Source organism: Epinephelus fuscoguttatus, linkage group LG19 (genome assembly GCF_011397635.1).
Source record: "Epinephelus fuscoguttatus linkage group LG19, E.fuscoguttatus.final_Chr_v1".
Taxonomy (NCBI): domain Eukaryota; kingdom Metazoa; phylum Chordata; class Actinopteri; order Perciformes; family Serranidae; genus Epinephelus; species Epinephelus fuscoguttatus.
Window position 1 is genome coordinate 23759414 of NC_064770.1, and position 20016 is coordinate 23779429.

The window sequence follows — 20016 nt, forward strand, 5'->3', positions numbered from 1 at the left end:
TGTTTCTATTAGGAGCCAAATTATCCGCAGAGATCTCTTCCTCTCCAAAGCAAACAGACCCAGTGATTTAAACCGGTAAAAACACTGAATAAAGCAGTTTTACCTTACAAATCAGTGTTTTTCTGATGCTGTTCGACACAGCAGGGCTGCTAACTGTGATGCCCGACATGAAAATGCGTCTTTCTAGAGTTCTCGTGTTTGGTTTGTACATTCTGGGCAACTGTAGAGGCAACAAAAACACAACAGTTTTTTATTTTCAGGTGATTACACACTAAAGAAAATGTACTTATTTTATAATACCTCATTTCTTCCAGTATATCCCCCTCTATCCTACACACTGCACCTTTGAATCAGTTTCTCCTCTTGAAACCATGATCACAATGTTTTGCAGGATAATCCCAATATTCAATTTTACATACGCTTTCAGAGTGTGTGTGTGTGTGTGTGTGTCTAATGCTGAATGTCTCTCCTGTGTTTGTCTTACAGGGCAGCACACTGAGGAAGAGAAAGATGTATGAAGAGTTCCTCAGCAAGGTTTCCATCCTTGGTAGGTCTGAATGTCTAAAAATGTATCATGTAATGAGCATGCCATGTTTCTGCTATACCCTTTATTTCTTGCATTTAGGAATGTGGTGTAGTGTGGAGTGTGTTTGCACGTGTATGCTACGCATTAATTTTAAACACCAGGTCAGAGAGTCCAGAGTGCAGGCAGTTAAATCTGCCGGGTGCAACATATACTGTAGATTTGCCCACATAAACACAGGCGCACGTTGTCACACAAGGCCCACAGCTGAGTAAGGTCTGTGTGTACAGTCCTAATCTTCTCGCACTGTTCATACTAAAGCCAGTCACACACTGCAATGTCGTTGTGTGGACAATTAAAGAATAGGGAGTTAACATAAGCCTCTCTTTTCCCATTGGAATTTGGATCACACCAGCCTGCACAGGCCGTCGGAGGAACGGCGAATGAGATTCATTCAGACTTTCAAAACGAGTTGCAATTGGAACTGACATCTCATCCCCTTCCACTTGATCGTGTGTGTGTGGTGTATGGAGTAAGGCCATGCCCCCTGTACAGAGTTATTAGCTGGCTGAGTAAACACATACACTCAATTCAGGTCTTAGGAGAGAGTCTCTGCGAGATCCACTCTCTTTTCATTCCCCTCCTTTCTTCTGCGTCTCCCTTTTTGACAGCCTTGTCGAGGCCTGTATTCAAAAGCCCGCCTCCCTCTTCCAAGTGCTTTTCCTCTCTTCATCCCTCTTTCTGTCGCTCCGCTTCTCTGCTCCACCTCTTTGAATTGGAGGAGGGGTCAGAGGCGGGAGTGTTTTTGTTTGTCTTTGATTTTCCAGATAGCCACGAAATTGGGTACAAGCCCTTGATGTCGAGGAGTGAAGGAGGGGGTGAAAAACAACATGTTCTTTGTCACACATCCTAGTGGCCAATTCCCTGTGTAACATACCATATATGTGTGTTGCAAGGTGATCCAAGTGGGTTCAGGCTCTGCGGAGCGTGAAATGTAGGTTCTTTGGTCGACACATTTGTGTATCGTGTTACATGCCGAGCTGTTAAGGATCACTACTATAGGACCTGCTGCCTTTAGCTTCCAGCCAGACAGAGGACATCCATCTGGGGCCGGCAGACACCGCGGCCCCACCAGAGGGGACACTGGACACCTCCGACTGATCAGACTTCACCTTAGTTAATCCTAAGAACATACACATTTACACACTGGGATCGGTTACTGAGCACATCAGGAGACAATAGTCTCAGACAAAAAGAATCTGCTGTAGTTTACACCTCTAACTCACGTCTTAGTCAAATCAAAACACTGACTCACCCTGTTATCCAGACAAAACTCAAGATGAGGAGCTTTTTGCTGCAGATAAGTCACATTCCACTCTTAGATGTATAGACTGTTAAGATAAGGCAACAGTAATCCACCGAATTGTGAAAGAAGGATGTGCTCATTTGGTGAATCATCTGTGTGGTGGTATTTAGTTATTAGTGGCTCCTCTTGCTATATATATCAATAGTTCAGAGTTGCTGAAAACTCCTCTGGTTGGAACATTTTTCCCAGTGAAGATGTGTGACCGTCTGTGTTTTTGGTTTCTGTGTGAATACCAACAGCTTCTAGAAATATCCTGGGGCTAACCACGTCACTGTACATGTGGTCGGACAGTCGGAAAGACAGCTGTCGCCACCAGCTCTCAGGATCAACAAAAACTGAGAAAGATAGATCCTATCACAGGTTTTGGCAGGACATGTTTCACAAGTCGTGCACATTTAATAGAGCCTTAGAAATAAATATCTATTCTGAGGTTTCACAGTTGCTTATCACTCAATCTAAATGGTTTTAGCTATATATTTTCAGTTGATTTAATAGCTGTTAATACAACCTATACTAATATAAGTCCTGTCCCTGAGGTGTAGCTGAATAACAGAGGGGAAATATTCAGTTTCAAAACAGCATTAGATTCTCTTGATGAATCTCAGCCACTGAACCGACAGTACTCTCACTATGGTTTGCATTACACTTCATTTTTTTTGGATTACATCTCACACTGTAAGTATATCCTCTACATATTAACTTTACAAGCACCAAGCAGATGCTCTTATCTGTGCCAGTTTACACTGAGCGATCATGTCTTTGGGATAAAACTTTAGATCCTTCTGTTATTGTATGGTCAGCTCTCTGTCAGCACACCCCACAATCTGCAGAACTGAGATCTTACAGATTAAGGTGTTAGTTTAAAGGTTTTAGCTCCATGAGGCTCCATGAGAAGAGGGAGGAGGCAAGGGTGATCTGAGATGTAACGGTCCCTGATGAATGACTGGATTAGACCAAAGTAGGAATTATCGTTCCCACCAGTTTAGTAGAGTTTAGCAAGAGACGTCATCTCAGATCACAGAACACACGAAAAACACAGAGAATACATGTTTATTTATCTGCTGTTGTATTCATCAGTGTAAATAACACATTGTTCTCACTGATCTGCTCACAGAGTCTTTGGATAAGTGGGAACGTCTGACTGTGGCCGATGCTCTGGAGCCCGTTCAGTTTGAGGATGGAGAGAAGATAGTGGTGCAGGGAGAACCTGGCGATGACTTCTTCATTATTACAGAGGTAAGGTCTGCGGGAGGACTGTGTGTGTTTGTAGGTTACAAGGGGCAACCTCCAGGGCTGAAAAATAAAGCCGACGTAGAAGTGCCAGAAAGTGCAGTTCTTTGAATGGCCACTGGAGGCTGGCTCCAAGAGTGAGTCAATCCCCATCAAGGCTGCCCCCGACTAAGAATCTTCCTAGTCAACCAATAGTCATCATTTAGGGCCATTAGATGACGAGTTGCCCACATGTTTATGATATTAATTCAATTTTTAAATGATGTATTTTGGGCGGGGCAACACAGTGGTTTGAGTTGAAGGTCTGAGAAAGAATAGTCTCAGTAACATTGTTAACACTAAAACTGTACTAATGAACCTTCATTAATATAGGCCTATATTTTATCTACAAGTGCACGTCACACACTGAGCGAGCCGCCTGTTAATGACGCTGTCGGCAAAGCAGTAATGATTGTGCTAGGTTGCTAATGGGCATGTAGCTACTTCCATGTTTCAGATGATACGTCATGTTTGTAGTCGACCAATGAAGATGAGTTTACATATCACCTTGGGTTCGTCCTTTCAAATTGAATTCCCACATGGTCCAGTCATATAGGTTTTGACTTATTTCGACAAGGCGAATAGTTTCATGTTTTGTTTTGTTTATTTTTTTCTGTGACTAAGCGACCAATGAAATCTTGCCAACTAACGACCTTTCTGGTTGACTAACGTTTGGTCGACTATTAGGGGGCAGCCCTAATCCCCATAGATTCACATGTTAAAATGTGAAACTTTCCAGCAGAAATAATAATAATAAAATAAATAAATAAAAAAGGTTTTGGTCTCTATAGCTAATTTCTCTGTTCATCACAACTGTACAGGAAGTGAATTCTTGAATAACTCACCTGTTCACATTTGATTAAAGCTTAAAGTTACACATAATTAAGGGCATGGCCACTTTGAGTTACAGGTTTGTGCCAGTTGACAATTTGCTACCACAGTGACAACGCTGGTTAGGTAACGTAACCATGGTGTAACCCCAGATTTATTGAGTAAAGGTGTAGCCATGACTGTCACCATTTCAGTGTGTTTTTAGTTTATTAAAGTGTAATTGTAACATGTTGGTTGCCTCAAAGTCTTAGTAAGACCCTTTATATAGAGTCGGATGTTAAATTTTTTGTGGTACATTTTGTTTATGAGCCTGTTTTTCGCTCATGAAACGTAGCATTAGCATTAACACCATGGACTATATGCACCATGCTAACCAAGACAGCTAGCACTAGAGTCATCCTCTCGTCCAGACATGGTCACCTCTGGCTCAAAAAATCCAAGATGGTGACAGTCAAAATGTCAAACTCAAGGCTTCAAAATTGGAGTCCTCAAACCAATGAATGACATCACAGTGGCTACATCAATTAATTTATACAGTCTGTGGTGTTTTACTGTTGTGGATATCTTGAAGAAAAAGCAGAAATAGCTCAGTAGGATGGGATGTGTAATAACTTTCTTTTAATGTTACATTTCCTGTTAACACACAGGGCCCAAGACCGTGCATTTGTCATCAGGTGGGCGCCTGGGGTTGATGTTCATGTCATCATGCAGAGACGTTGGTGGGCTCTTTGCTGAGGTCCGAACGGATCCCAGTTTATTGCCACCAGCAGACAGACTACCTGGTGTTATTCCCCTGCCCCGGCCCACAACCACGACTCCTGTGTGAAAAACGCATCCTTCACACTGCAAGCTCTGTGGAAGTGGGGTCCCTGGTGCTGCTTCATAAAGGGCCCCCTGCCTGTTATCCTAACACACTTTTGATTAACTCCATACTTACACATCTTTCACCAGGGTCAAGTCAAGAGGGCCCTGTGTGTTGAAGGGGCGGGGGCCCAATCTGCTATCCTCCTCCTCCTTCCCTCGCCTCTCATTCTCAGACTTACTTTAAGGTTCGTCTCTGTCAGTAGCTTTGTCTGTTGCACAGTAGCTCTAGAGAGCAGTGCACTGGTTACAGTGTATGGGAGTGGTTAGGTGCGGTTAAGCCAGAGGAGGATTTTATCAAAGGTGCTGAGTGATCTATCGCTCCTTATCCCTCCTTTGACTCGCTCTGGTTCTTTCTCTCCACCTGTGCCCCTCCAGCACAGCACTCCTCCTTTATATCTTTCTTTGATCTATCCTTTCACTCTCTTAGTTCTGCTTCTCTTCAGAGTTACACATTGTAGTTTGTAAGTATTGGGACAGTGATATATTTCCAGTTGTAATGGCACCCATCCAGCGCATTAAATTTGAAATATAACAAGCTTAAAGTTCTGACTCTCTACTTAAGAGTTTTGATGGAGGTCACATCTATGTTGAGTGAATGGCGTAACACTTGGTGTGGCCCTTTTTCTGCACAAACCCAATGCAGTAAATCAAACTTAGCATGTGTTTAACTTGCTGAAAAAGGAAAGCAAAAATGGTAAAAAGCATCTGAAACCAGCAAAAACTGAAGACAGCTGCAGTTCAGCCCTCACAGTGCACAACTAGGGAAGAAGATATGTTAGCAGGAAGTAAGTGATTGCAAAGAATGTACAAAAAAAGGACATTTGAACATGGCTTCCTACATTATTTGTCCGATGTGAGGACTGTTTAGACCAATAAAGAGCGACAATAGGCATTTTTGGAGCAGAGAAACTTTAAAAAAAAAAAAAAAAGGTTTATGAACCCCCTTTTTCATTGTGCCCGCAATAAATGAACCAGGGATGATTGTAGATCTTAGAATGCCCCAAAAAAATAATATTTCAGAGTAGGTACTCTCGCAGCATGAGAGGAAGTATGATCAAACATGTGAGCCAAGGCAGTGCTGACAACCGCCATTTTTAAAAACTCCTTAGCTGTGTAAACAACAGACGTCACAAAGCACAAACAACAGCTCATAAAAAATAATAAAAAAAAAAAAACGCAGAAGAAAGCACTGATAAATGGACCAACAATGAAGTCCAGGCTTTACTGAACATATCTGGGGCCTTTCTGCCTTTCCTCGGGCCTACAAAGAAAGCCTTTTTCACATGCCTACGTGGAAAGCATAAGGCAGAGAGAGCACACCTCTCTGCCTTCAATGTGCAAACAAGGAAAACCTGAGGCATAGAGAGCACACCTCTCTGCCCTTCAACGTGCAAACAAGGAAAGCCTGAGGCATAGAGAGCACACCTCTCTGCCCTTCAACATGCAAACAAGGAAAGCCTGAGGCAGAGAGCAAACCTCTCTGCCCATCCATGTGCCTACATGGAAAGCCTAAGGCAGGGAGAGCAGCAGCAAAGACCCGCCTGGGAACAGAGCATGATCATTTTTGAACGATGATGACAGACTACCGCCGCCTGCTGCTAAGGAGAGTTATTTCCTCTCATGCAGGTGCAGAATGTACATTCTAGTTGACTGTTGGCTGTAATCTTTGCAATGTGTGCAAGTGCAACTTTTTGTCCGTAACACAGGCAACGTGAAGAGAAGCAACAGTTTGCCTTCATGGCTGCTGGTTATTTGATGTCAGTTTGGTGTGTCTGGGCCTTAAAGTTGAAAGTTGACATTTGTCATGTCAAATATTCTTAAGTGCAAAACAACAAAATATGCATCCCTGTCCAAACATTTATAGACTGCACTGTATATATCTTTACCTCACATTACCCGACTAGTGTTGGTCAAGTTTGAAGCCTCCAACTGAAGCCTTGTGAAGCTGCAGAAATCCTTTAAAAGCCAGTTTGACGATGCAGAAAATGAACCAAATTGGGGTTTAGGACACAAATATAGCAGTCACTTTAGCTATGCATGACTCAAACTAAGACTTGTACATCCCAGAGAGGACAGAGGCAAAATTAGCCAAGAAATCTGGGGGATTATTGGATGGAGAGACAGAGCAGGAAGAGGAGATGAAGGAGGAAAGACAGGGATGAAGTCGTAGCAGGCAGGCACCTCACTCCAGTATGTGTCACTGCAGACACTGAGCCTCACCCATCAGTAGTTTTTGTCTCTTTCTTTAATCCCTTTTCCCCTTTCTCCTATCCTTCATTTTCCCCTAAGCTCTCCTTCTCTCAGTCCCTCCCTTCCTCGCTGTCTCTCCTACTCTCTCCGTCTCCCATGCAGCAGGGCCTGACTTTCCCAGAGCAGGGTGGACTGTGGTGGAATGTGTGTTGCTGACTTTCACACGGGGTCAGGAGACCCAGCCTCCCGGGAGGGAGACGAGAGAGAGAAAGAGAGAGGAAGGATGAGTAACAGAGGGCAGGGAGGGACATATAGGGAGAGGAGGTTGATTCAGAAAGGACCACAAGAAAGGTGGGAGAGAACGATTTTGTCCTACAGTGAGATCTGTCTCACGACAACTTTACTCACTCGCTATCCTCTCCTCTTTTTCTCTATGTGCACACCTTTAATTCTTTTACTTAAACCAGCTTGTGATGTCAGCGCTTTGTTCAGTCAGACCTCATTCTCACTCCTATCGCCTCCCTCTTCCTCTGTCTCTTCTCACTCTCTCGTTGTTTCTGCGGTTTCGGAGCATCAGCCAAACACAAACCCCACAATCACTAATTACATGCTGCTGATGGGGAGGATTAACAAAAGGGGGGGGCATAGAGGCATCACTTTCTTTGCCTGCCTGGGAGGAATAGAGCCCTAATGAAAAGTGACATGTTTACATTTTTTTTCTTTCTCGCACTGTACAAACAAGCTTTTACAGAACTCCGGGGCCGTGAAGACTCAGTCTCACCTTCCCGCGCATCCCCTCCTTCCTTTCTTTCCTCCATTTCATCCTGTCTTCAGGACTTATGCCCCTGCTTACCCACCGTGCACATTCTTGGTCTCTCATGCTCACACTCAAGCCGAGCACCCTGTCCTCTGTGCTCTCACCACTGCCATGGGCGAATTATGAGACAATGGGCATCTGGGCACAGATATGCAAAAGGCTCCACCACCTGTCGTACAAGACGCCCAGGCTTTGTGGGGGTTTTACCTTTTTTTTTTCATACATCTTTTTGTGTTTCTGTGTCTCTTTGTAGTCGTTAGATGTAGATGTCATTTCGTGTTTCCTTGTGGTTGTTTTGCCCCTTTATGTAGTTATTTTGTGTCTCTTTACAGTTCCTTTGTTTCTCTTTGTGGCCATTTTGAGTCTCTTCCTGATCAGTATGTCTTAATTTGAGGGACATTTTGCAGGTGAAGGCCATGGTGGGGGCGCTGATATTTTAAGGCCCATTCAGTATTCCATCCATGACCACTGCCGCCTAAGGTTATCCACATAGACAATGTTCCCACTAAGCCAGGGGTGTCACACATACAGCCTGTGGGCCAGAACCAGCCCACAGGCCCACATGCGATGGATTTATTGGGCCGGCCCATCTGAGATCAAATTGAGCTGTATGTGGCCCATGAACTAAAATGAGTTTGACACCCCTGCACTAAGCTGTTTACATGGCTAGTGAAAATGAATATTCCACTAATACTCCCATTTACAAGCAGCTGTGCATATTCCGGTTAACGTGTCCTAACATGCTGTTTATCACTTCAAAACATGGAAAAACTGGAACAACTGGAGCCACTTCTGTTGTTTTGCTTCTCTGCATCAAAATTGGATTTTTTTTCAAAGTTTTCCACCAGTGGCAACTTGTTTCACCGTGTGAACATGGCCTTCCTCTTTCATTCCTTCAGCCACTTCTTTGAAAAGGCCAGATATTTTCGCATCTCCAAAATCCTGTTGATGTCCAAATGTGTCTGCAGCCTTGCAAACTGTTGGCAAACTGGTTTATGTACAACACACAGAGCTGACCGTCAATAGGTATGAGGCTGTGTGCCGCAAACTGCGGTAAAAATCCCAGTTGAGATGCATATTGTAAATGAATGTCCAAAGAACGCTCCTAAAACCTGAATATCATCAGTGTATCCCACGTCTTAACCGGAAAATGCTATAAAAGGAGAAAGGCCTAATGCTGTTTACATGACCCGTATCAAAATTGGAATATTCTTATATTCGCAATAATAGTGTGTGAATATTAGTGTGTATGTGAATGTAGTCAGTGGGAGTTTTGAAACATGGTGTTAGATATGCTGCTTCTTAGGCACATTCTTTCCTCTCAGTTTTCTTTACTTCTCACATTTTAGCATAGGTGGAACAATTTCACAATTTTTAAATCCCTTTTAAGACTCCTCTTTACGTTAATCTGATGGCAGTTTTAAATGTCGGCCATGCTTTTAAACTTTAAGTCTTGAGTCATTGGTGTTAATGTCACAGTGGAGTTACAAATCTTTTTTGATTTTGAAATGAAGCCAATCAGACTCATGACTCGAGTTGACTTCCGCCTGTCAGCCGCTGGATGAAAGTTTAGTAAAGTCAGGTGAGGGCTGTTGGTGCCTGTGCCATCCTCACTGCGAGTACATTTATTCTCATCTCCTCCCATCATCCATCTGAACAGTTACTAAACGTGTGTATCTCATATTTGTCCTTTGACCCAACACAAGAGTAATTACACTGAGGGGATGTGAAGGGTCCCTGTGGGTCACACGGAGGACAAATCCTCTGTGGGTTGTCCACACTATATTGCCTGTTACTGTACTGGAATGTAATTTAGCTAATGGCGCTCAACACACGCTTTTATAGACTGAAGATCAATGCAGTTAATGGATAAAGACATTGTTGAGTGCAAGCATATGGCAATAAGAACAAAGGTAAAGATTAACAGGTTTTCGTGTGGTGGGACCCCTTTTTTTGTCATTTTCCCTTTGAGAAGCAGCCCTTATGCTTCTTGTGTGTGTGTGTGTGTGTGTGTGTGTGTGTGTGTGTGTGTGTGTGTGTGTTGACGTTTAAGTGAGAAGGTGCAGACACTGCTGGTGCTGGGTGGCCTCGTGAACAGGCTACTCAGGATATCACCTTTCTTCCTCCATCTCTGCTTGTGCCTCTCTCTCGCTCTGTCACCACAAGCCGACTCGCCATGCTCTGCATGTGGTATATATGTTTAGGTATGCGTACGAGTGGGTGTGAATATGCGGTTTGGTTAAGGACTGTGAAGAGTGTTATCTGACCAGCAAGTAGTGGTAGTGATGATTTGGCTCGCGCTACTTTTTCCTCTCTCGTCACTCTGTTTCTCTACAACTTCATTCATTCACACTTGTTTGTCTTCCCTTCCTCTCTGTCTTTTCTCCTCTACTATCTTGTGTTGTTGCCAGTCCTTCGCGCCCTGCACTGTTAGGAGGATCTTCATTGTTTATAAAAGAAATATCTGTGGAGCAGAGCACTGCCCCTGGGGTGGTACAGTATGCGATGGTTATCTAGACCACACCAGAAGAGGCCTGTTGACGAAGGAACCACTGTACTTGGTGGCGCTGCACTGTCTCACTTTTCTTTGTTTGGACATGAATGGAAAGGAGAGGAATCAACTGGTTGTAAACACAAGAGCTTCGATGCCTTGTCCCTCCTCATGCTCTCCCCATTCACATCTCTGTTTTCTGCCACGTTTGTACTCAGACCGCTTGTTTGGTGTGGTGTGATGAGAGGTCCAATAACAGTGGTCGCTGCAGTTTTTACACGTGAGATTCAACAGTGGTATAAATTTATGGGATGTGGTCACTTTATGAACAATCTCAGTGTCTATTACTGTGGTTGTGTTTCCATCCTCCTGTTTTTATGCACATTTTCAGTTTGCACTCAAAAAAATTGAGTGGAAACGCTGGAAAAAAAAGTCAAAGTAATGCAAAAAAATTTTTTTACACATGGTACGTTAAAATCAAACAAAAAAGTGCAGTGGGAACAGACTCAGTGGATAAACCATGACGGACATAAAGCATGTGACTTATCAAAAGCTGAAAACATCCAATATGTGTGACCGGATGTGTTCTGATTTTCAAGGTTTCAAGGCTCAAATTCAGGGAGGTTTAGTGGTGTCGAGCTGTGAGGATTGCAGATTTCTACCAGCTGAAACTTCTCCAATTAGAACTCCTTCAGTAGTCACTGTTCAGGAGGTTTTAACCAGGAGCTGAGTTATCCACAGAGGTCTCTTCCTCTCCAAAACAAATCGGTAAAAACACCATATAAAGCAGCTTTAAGTTACAAATCAGTGTTTCTCTTATGCTGTTTGGCATGTCGGACCCAGGCCATTTGCTTAGCACCTACTCATGTGCTCACCTTTTTTCTATGATAACGTAAGATCCAGATGTTCAGGGGTTTTCTACCAGGAGCTGAATTATCCACAGAGGTCTTCTCCTCTTCAAAATAAATGGTTCACGTGATTAAAACCGGTAAAATTATAAGTTTCACGTTAAAAGATCAATGTTTTCTGCTGAACATGGAGGAGCTTCTTGCTACGGTGGTCGCCGCAAAAACACAAATGGTCCTGTCAGGAGCTAGTGTTTGATTCTCTGTGAACGAGAACCTGCTCCCCATGTAGATCATTCCAAGGCAATGAAAACACAATGATTCTTATTCTCAGGTGATTATACACTAAAGAAAATGTACTTATTATATTATATAATGAAATCTTAAGGACTTTTTTTTTGGTTAAGCAAATGCTTTCTTACAATTAAAACTTGAAACCATTTGTTTTAAATGGAAATATGTGTAAGAATCTTCACATCTTTTCGGTCCTCCTGGAGCTTCATCAAAAGTGTCCAACACCACTGTTTCCAACACCGAGATTAAATAGAAACTGCCCCACCAATTTCACAGGTGTGCACAGGAATGCACAGGTGTGGAGGAATTAATCAGCTGTGGGTGTGTTTCTCAATAATTGACAACAGCCTGTGCACCAGATGTCACATATCCCACAAACAAAACAACAAGGGAACAAGAAAAATATAGGAAAAACTGAAGCTCCCCACACTAAACCCCTGAGCTTGCCTGTTAAGGACGAAATGCAGAAACCCATTATTTTTAAATGTCCCATGGAGAGAGACTCTCACTGCAGCCTGTTTTATTTTGTTCAGGAAAATGTCTGCATGCAGCCTCATTCTGTGGACGATTAAGGAGGTGCAGACTTCCCTCTGTGTCATCAGTAATGAGGAAATACAGTGAGTGCTGGATGGAGCAGTGAGTGACAACAACCCCGCCCACATCTAAGGGTACTGTTTGCTGTGGCAATGCTCGGGTCTAGGTACCGTGTCTGAAGGATTACTTTTGGGGCCTGTCCCAATACCCACACTTCCCCTAGAAATACCCACTTGCACTTTGTGTGTGTTCACGGCTAGTGGTGTCCCAAAACAGAATTGAGGTAGTGGAAGTGGTTTCCAACACTTAAAACCAGCCCTAGATTCCAAGGGAGCCCCGACCCACACTTTCAATGAAGTGGATGATGACATTTCCGAGAACACCTTGCGAAGTCAGCAACTTCGGCAAGTTTTAGAAAACAATTTGTTACTGTACGATCGGAATGTAGGCTATACAAACAACAGATGGTTGGACTAGCGTCAACTCATCAGAAACTCGGTTGAACACAGCGTCAAAATATTTAAACAGATTGACTTACCTGAACAAAATCAGTCAGAACTAGAAGACGTCGTAGGCGTCTCCTGCTTTTAGCATTTGTTCTCCGTTGATTCATCAGACGGAGAAGAATAAAAATAGCACACGCCACAACACAAGCGCTTGAGCCAGTATTTTCAAACCTGAACAACTACCAGTATGTTGCGTCGCTACTACGTGTGACGTATGCGGTGGTGTCTCATTTCTTAGGGAAAGATCTCTACCCTAATATTTCTCACTTCCCTCATCAAGGGTTATCTCGCAAACGAGGGCACTCAATACCAAGTGGAAGATTTAAGGGGTAGAAATGGGATTGGGCCTTGGTTCCAAAAGGTACCATACCGAAAGTATTTGGTGGAAACAGGGTTTAAGATTACGTCCTCTTCGGTAAACTGTGAGTGTTAGCTCTTTTAAATCCATGGATACTGTTGGGTCTGATGATAATATGTACCAATGTTTTTAATAATAGAACCCAGTTTGTGACACTTGGGGGGTATATGTTGTACTAAACATGATAGTGTTGCTTCCTCGTCTGTGGGGAGTTCTTTTTAAACATTTCATTTCTTTGTTCCTGTGTGGCCACATTGTGGTTTTAATGCCATCCCATATGCAATGAAAAGACTCACTGGTCAGCATAGCAACATGTTAGTCAGCCACAAAAGTAAACTGTGAAACACCAGCCTTTTTTCTGCTGCTGCTGCTCATTAGGCAGCAGTCTGGAGCAGTATCAGAACCCAGGGCAGCTGACACAGGAAATAACCTGACTCCTGCCTTCAGCCTCGTGTTCAGGGCAGTTCAGATATCTGTCCTGGGAGATCATTTCAGCTACTGAGACTGGCTAATCTTTAATCATTAGGCCGAATCAGACACATTTCATGCAGTCACCAAGTGATTGGAATTTTGGCCGCAAATCTCAGCGCCTGTCGAGCTTGTCCAATCAAACTAAAACCCACTAAAACCACACACCATTGTGCACACTTTCCAAGTAACACTCACCACTAACTTACTCTAATATTGTGCAAATATTCTTAGTGTATACCATAAAAGTCCAACTAAAAGTGCAGTGTTACATCAGCTAGAATGTGCTAGAATTTTCCCACAGGGACATACTTTCACAGGTCAGAATACGAGTTGCATTTTACTTTCAATACCAGTTTTTTAAAAAATGTTTTATAGGGTAGAGTTTGCTTCTTAAAAGAATAGAAACCCAAAGCAGTAAACAGGAATATTCGACAGCATATTACGACCATCGTAATGTAAAAGATAAAATAAAATCCAGTGGGAGAGGGGTAATATTGAGAGAAAAAACTTTGGGATTGAAGTCATACATTTCCGAGAAAAAGAACTTGGATATTTTCTGAGATTAAAGTCACAAGTTAAGTAGAAAAAAAACAACAACAAAAAAATGCAGGTTTTCAGGTTGTCCATACATCCGTACTTCCGTTGCATTCTTGTGAATGCAATATCTCAAGAACACCTTGAGGGAATTTCTTGAAATTTGGCATAAAGGTCCAATTGGACTCAGGGATGAATTCATTTGATTATAGTTTTCAAAGGTCAAGGTCACTATGACCTCACAAAATATGTTTTTGACCACACATGATGCCACCTGCTACTCGGTTTTATACACACTCACACACCGATGGCACAGCCATAAGGAGCAATTTGGGGTACAGAATCTTGCCCAAAGATACTTTGACATGCGGACTGGAGGAGCCGGGGACTGAACCACGTATCTTTCAATTAGTGGACGACCCGCTCTGTTTCCTGAGACACAGCTGCCCCCAAAAATTGAGCAAAGCGTTAGTTGGGGCAGGACACAATGTCAAGCTCAGCTCACATCCCAGCTACATCAGCTGATCTCAAACAGCCAACCAACTGAGTTAGCAGCTGATTGATGAAATAGAGTCAGCGATAGATCACATGATTCCTGTCTATACAACCAATTGGCAAATCTCATTCAGGGCGCCGTATTTAAACTGCTCTGGCCTGCCTACTGTTGCTGCTTCCTCTGCAAGCTGCTTTGCAACCTGCCCCCACCCCAGCTCCTCCTTTTCATGCTGTGTCTGACTTATCAATGTCATTTCTGTTTGTCATTGATGCTGCTCTGTTCTGTTCCCGGGGGTCTTTGCTGCTGCTCTCCCTGCCTCAGGCTTTCCATGTAGGCACATGGAAGGGCAGAGAGGTTTGCTCTCCCTGCCTCAGGCTTTCCATGTTTGCACATGGAAGGGCAGAGGGGCACGTGGAAGAGGCTTTCTGCATAGACCTAGGAAAGGCAGAGAGGCCCCAGAACAGAGCCAAATGGAAATAAAGTTTTCTTTGACTAAATTGTTCCTGACTGAAGTGCCATTTTTACAGAGGCATGCATGTTTTGTAGTGTCAAGGTTAGCACCAAGGACTGTTATAGCAATACTCATAATAGTACTTGCCATTTTCTGACATAAGAAAGAAGTAGTAAGAAAACACTGATAACCTCTTATCATTTGCACAGAGTGATTCTATGTGAACTTGTCAGCCAGTCCCCAACACTCAATATCACCTTCAGGAAAGCTCAGCTACAGTATCACTGCCAACTTTCCTGTGTGTGTGATGATCATTACGGGACAGTTTGGTCATCTCTCACACGCTGTGCCTCACTTACTTGAGCAGTATCCCCCACTCCTCCACAGTTCATTTCAAGCACAAGCTCACTAAGTCACACACATATCCCTTTCACTGAAATACAGTCTCACCTTTGTGTGCCCGCAGTAAAGAGCTGGCCGTTTTGGGGTTCTCATTAAAGCTCATTATATTCATATTTAGCATTATTAGCCTGGTCAGCAGACGGAGCAGAGAGAGCAGAGAAGGATTAGAGGGAGAGTGCTGGAACGGTCAAGTCTGCTTTACGACGCAGTCCAAGACAAGCTGGGAAGTTCCCCCACTGATTTCTTACCTGCTACCAATTAACAGCTGAACTTGAGTGCATGTAAATGTCTAGACATCGACATTTAAAACACATATTCTACCTCTGTCTAAACATACGCATGCCAGACACATGCTCCGCCCCACACAAAAAGTCACGCTTTTGAGAAATGTGTTGTCAAGTGTGTGGAGGTTACATGTTAATGTAGGCATACGGGGCTCCAAACACTTAGTGGGTAGCTCAGATGCAAAGATAAATACTCAAGGATACACTCATTCACACACACAGTTTGTCAACAGCTGCAAGATATGACAGCATGAACCGCTATCATCTGTTGGGCAGAGTGAACGGAAATCAAATTTCCTGCGTTATACTTTTTAGATGACTCACACACTCACTCGCACAACAGCAACCAGCGGGGTGATGGTAATATGCGTAGCGAGGTTGGTCGTGGAGTCCAGTCAGTCTGTCCAGCAGACATCAGCTGTTGATTTTCTCACTGCATGTGTGTATGTGCATTTGCGTGCGAGTTTGTGTTTCACCCTGAATCCATCTGTGTCTGTGTTCCCTGTTATCGTTGCCTAGTTGTGTGTGTCTGCAAATGCGCAATTAGGCTATGTGGGTTAGCGATATGCTGTTGGAGCAAGTTTTGGGGTGTGTTAGTGTTCTAGGGTCATTTAGGGAGACTATATTGGAGCTTTTTAGTCTTGGACAATACCATTGTTTCCATTTTGTGGGTCAGTGCTGATAAACGGGATCATGTGACGGAGACACTGAGGAGTCAGTTCAGCCTCTAACCGGGCTTAGATGTTTGTATTTATTACACTCTGGAGGAAATAAAGCAGAACCAATCAGAATTTGTATCACGCACCCCGTTGGAATATCTGCTTCATACGCGCACCACAGAACAGGTGTCCGTCCCACAGGAAAGTGGGCTAAATCCCGTGCACCTGTGTTCTTATGAAGCAAAGGAATTTCTCCTCGGCTTAATCCTCCTGACGATTTTCAGCCCCTCGCTAAATAACTCCTCCTTTTCTCTCCCACCCCCCTCCTTTCCTCCGTCTCTCCCCCTTTTTCACCAACACCCCCTCCTCCTTTTGTTTCTCTCCCTCTTATCCTGCTCTTTCTCTTGTCTCTCCTTTCTTTCCTCCAACCCTCCTTTTCTTTTCTGTCTCCAGGGAATAGCCTCTGTTCTGCAGCGTAGGTCTGACAATGAGGAGTACGTGGAGGTTGGACGCCTCGGACCCTCTGACTACTTTGGTGAGTGGGTCAAAAAATATACCTGATATTTAGCATTGTAAATATAAATTGTGAATGTATAAGTAAGTAGTAGTAGTTAGGTAGTTAGTTTTTGTGTCATCTAGTAACATTGGTGTGAACCGGAAGGTTTGTAGAACGTTGCATTGCAAGTAATTGCCTTTTTCAACTCGTCTCGTCACGAATCTTTGGTCTGAACTGGGCTCAAGAGACAAAGCAAAGTAGCAAATATCAACATTTGAGAAGCTTGAGAGATCAGAATTTGAGTGAAAATGCTCGGAATAAAAGCAAACTGTCATCCAATGAACAGTCTCAGGACCTGAGTACACTTGACCCCAAAGTCTAGTTCGTTTGATTAGTGTGAACACTGCAAACACAGGCACCATACGTCGATCTGTTCTTGAGTCTACCCGAAAAGGTGGTCTCATGTGCAGTTCATTTGTACTCCGGTACTGTGAATCAAGTGTGAACTCCAGCTGCACCAAAACAGGAAGTGGACTGCTATGTAACGTGACTACAAGGAGTTTTTAAGCGGTTTTTAAACCGTCTCAAGCGGCTCCTCCTCTGGCCAGGAGCAGAGTTTCAGCTGGCTGCTCTGGGCCAGAGGTGTCCATCTGTGGCACCTTTTCCTACACTGTAGAAGAACAAAAATGTCCCATAGATGACGAGGCAGGTTTATTCAGGTACGGAACAGCATTACTAATGTGAAAGCGGAGCAGCAGGGGAGTGGAGATGGAGCCAATTGTACTCAGGCATGGTACAAATCATTCATACCTAATATAAAAACAACCTTGATCTTTTTCTCCAGTGCGTTGCTTTCTTTTGGCATACAGTATTTTCCACAACTTCTTGCTGTTTTGGGGTCAGTTTACTGTGTGCCAAAAACAGATTTGCTGCTTCTCGCAACTGCATCGCAAATTTATTGAATGCACTAAAATGATGTATTACACAGGGATACATTATTGATACTGAGATTAAATTAATTTCAAATGTTTAAACATTTAATTTTGATTGCTCTCTCCCCTTCCTCCTCCTCCAGGTGAGATCGCCCTGCTGTTGAACCGTCCCAGGGCAGCCACCGTAGTCGCTCGTGGTCCGCTCAAGTGTGTGAAGCTGGACCGGCCCCGCTTTGAGCGTGTGCTGGGGCCGTGCTCAGAGATCCTCAAGAGGAACATCCAGAGATACAACAGCTTCATCTCCCTCACTGTGTGACACGTCGGCCCCTCTGGGCCCCACCAGCAGGGGTGGGCAGCATCAGCATCAGAGTTTGGGTCCATGGGTGGGAAGAGGTGAGGATGTGGGGTAAAGGACATGGGTTTTAACATCCACAACTACAGGGCGCTCATTTCCTGCCTTGTTCTTTTATTATTTTTTTCCATTTTGCGTGTTTCTTTTCTTTTGATCTTGTGCACTTTGACTTGACCTGTGCTGTCATGTAGCTTTATGTCAAAACCAACATGCAGGAGTGTAAAAACCAGAGCGAGGACAGAGATCATTCAGCTCATTATATACTGTAAATGAGTCATATATACAGTGTGGCAGCTGTATATGATGCATGCTTCTAGACTGTCAAAGAATGGAGTTTGCACTTGAATGAATTTATGGAGGGTACGGATGAATTCAGGAAATAAGAAGGAAGTAAAGTCATGTTTACGTACAGCGGGAGGAAGTGAGCACACATTTCTTTTTTCGCTGGCTGTTTGCCTTTTTTCCCCCACCTTTGGCTGTGCGCGGTGCCATTTCTAGGCCAAATCAGACCCGCGCTACACTGACCTCTGTTCCCCCTAAAACGTAGATGTAGAGGTTTGAAGACAAATAAACTCTTGGATGTTTCATTTTAGTGCTTTAAGTGTGGACCTTACTGCTGTTATCAGTTGGGGGCTTTGTTAAAGGCAGTTAAGATTTGAATATTTATTTTATGTGCCAGCCAAATTAACTAGCTTCTTCTCAAGAATTCTCCTTTGTCCCAAATTCCCTGAAGCGGTTCAGTCTGATCTGTGAGCTGTGGAATCCCAAAGGAGCGGTAGTGTTATCAGTCCACATACACACTAACTGACATGAAACACACAACCATACTGTATACGCTTACACTGTCTCAGGACTATATGGATCTCCAACACAGACACACACGCACACACTCACACGTCTTTCCTGATGCTTTTTTAAGCTCATTTTGTTCTATGTTAAATCGCTAGATGAAAGCTTTTGCACCACTTCAGAGTTCGTAACGTTGGGTCAATACAGACGTTTGATTTAGCTGTTTTTAAGACATGACTTCTATGTTATAAATATATAAAAGAAAGAAAAAATATACTTGTGTTGCTTTCCTTTGATCTACTGTAATGTGTCCAAGTTGCACACCTGACCCAGCGACTGATGTTGTATAAAATGGGACCTTATGAAAAGAATATTTCTATATTCTCTCTCTCTGTATGTCTTTCTTTGAACTATCAAACCATCTTGAGCAAATAAAGATAAGCTTCTGAAATCCTCTTGATGTGAGTCGTTATTTTCTCTTGATCAGCCCCTCCTTGTCCCCGTGTGAATGTGACTCTGTGCACATTTTTTCACTTCGTTTATCCCCACTTCTGGCATCCTCTCCTCCTCTCCTGACTGGACTTAGTTCGCTCTCTTACCCTTTATGTTATCTCATGCCTGCACCCTGCCTCCCCAAAACGTTATATCTCTATTAATCTCCCTTAAACTGTCCTCTTCAATCACACTTTTCACATTTCTCCCTACAGGTACCTCTTATCCATCCCATGCTCCCTCTACTCTGTGTCTCCCTCCACTCTTCCTTGCTCTCCATCCTTCTCACATTAAGCCAAGTGTCAGTCACCCGTCAGTCGAAGCTGTCAGAGAGCCTCAGAGCTCCTCCCAGCCAGTTTACACCACAGTGGACTAAAGCCTCTGCAGCTTTGACACATTCCTCTTCATCTTAATGCCCACTAAATCAACTAAGGAATGCGCCCCCAACTTGCCGACATTGAGTTTAGTACCCCCCTCCCCACATATATGGGCTTGCACACACAACTTTATCACCTTGGAAATACACACAAACACACATGAACTCACAAGCGCACACATTTGGGGTTTGTAGCTCAGTGAAACAAGTATTGGGCCTCCATCTGCAAGGATTTGGGGTTTGATTTCAAGCACGAAAGTCCACTCACGGCAGTTAGACGCTGTCAGCTGTCGTTTAGTTTCAGACTTCACTTGTAACAACTGGTGAACCAGGTGAGAGTGGACTCAAACGTATGACTCTGGAGACTTTACTAGTCAGAAGGTGGGTTCAGTAC

The 20016-nt window shown here is 43.6% G+C and overlaps 1 protein-coding gene across 2 annotated transcripts in view; it reads left to right on the forward strand.

Moving 5' to 3' along the window:
• Positions 1-19207, forward strand: part of prkar1b (protein kinase, cAMP-dependent, regulatory, type I, beta) — a 115996-nt gene extending 96789 nt beyond the window's left edge. For both annotated transcript variants that reach the window (XM_049561679.1, XM_049561680.1), the window contains 4 exons: positions 487-547; positions 3004-3125; positions 16639-16720; positions 17757-19207. In XM_049561679.1, the coding sequence (XP_049417636.1) occupies positions 487-547; positions 3004-3125; positions 16639-16720; positions 17757-17929 (438 nt within the window). In that variant the 3' untranslated portion in view covers positions 17930-19207. The remainder of the gene's footprint in view (positions 1-486; positions 548-3003; positions 3126-16638; positions 16721-17756) is intronic.
• The last annotated feature ends 809 nt before the right edge of the window (positions 19208-20016 follow it).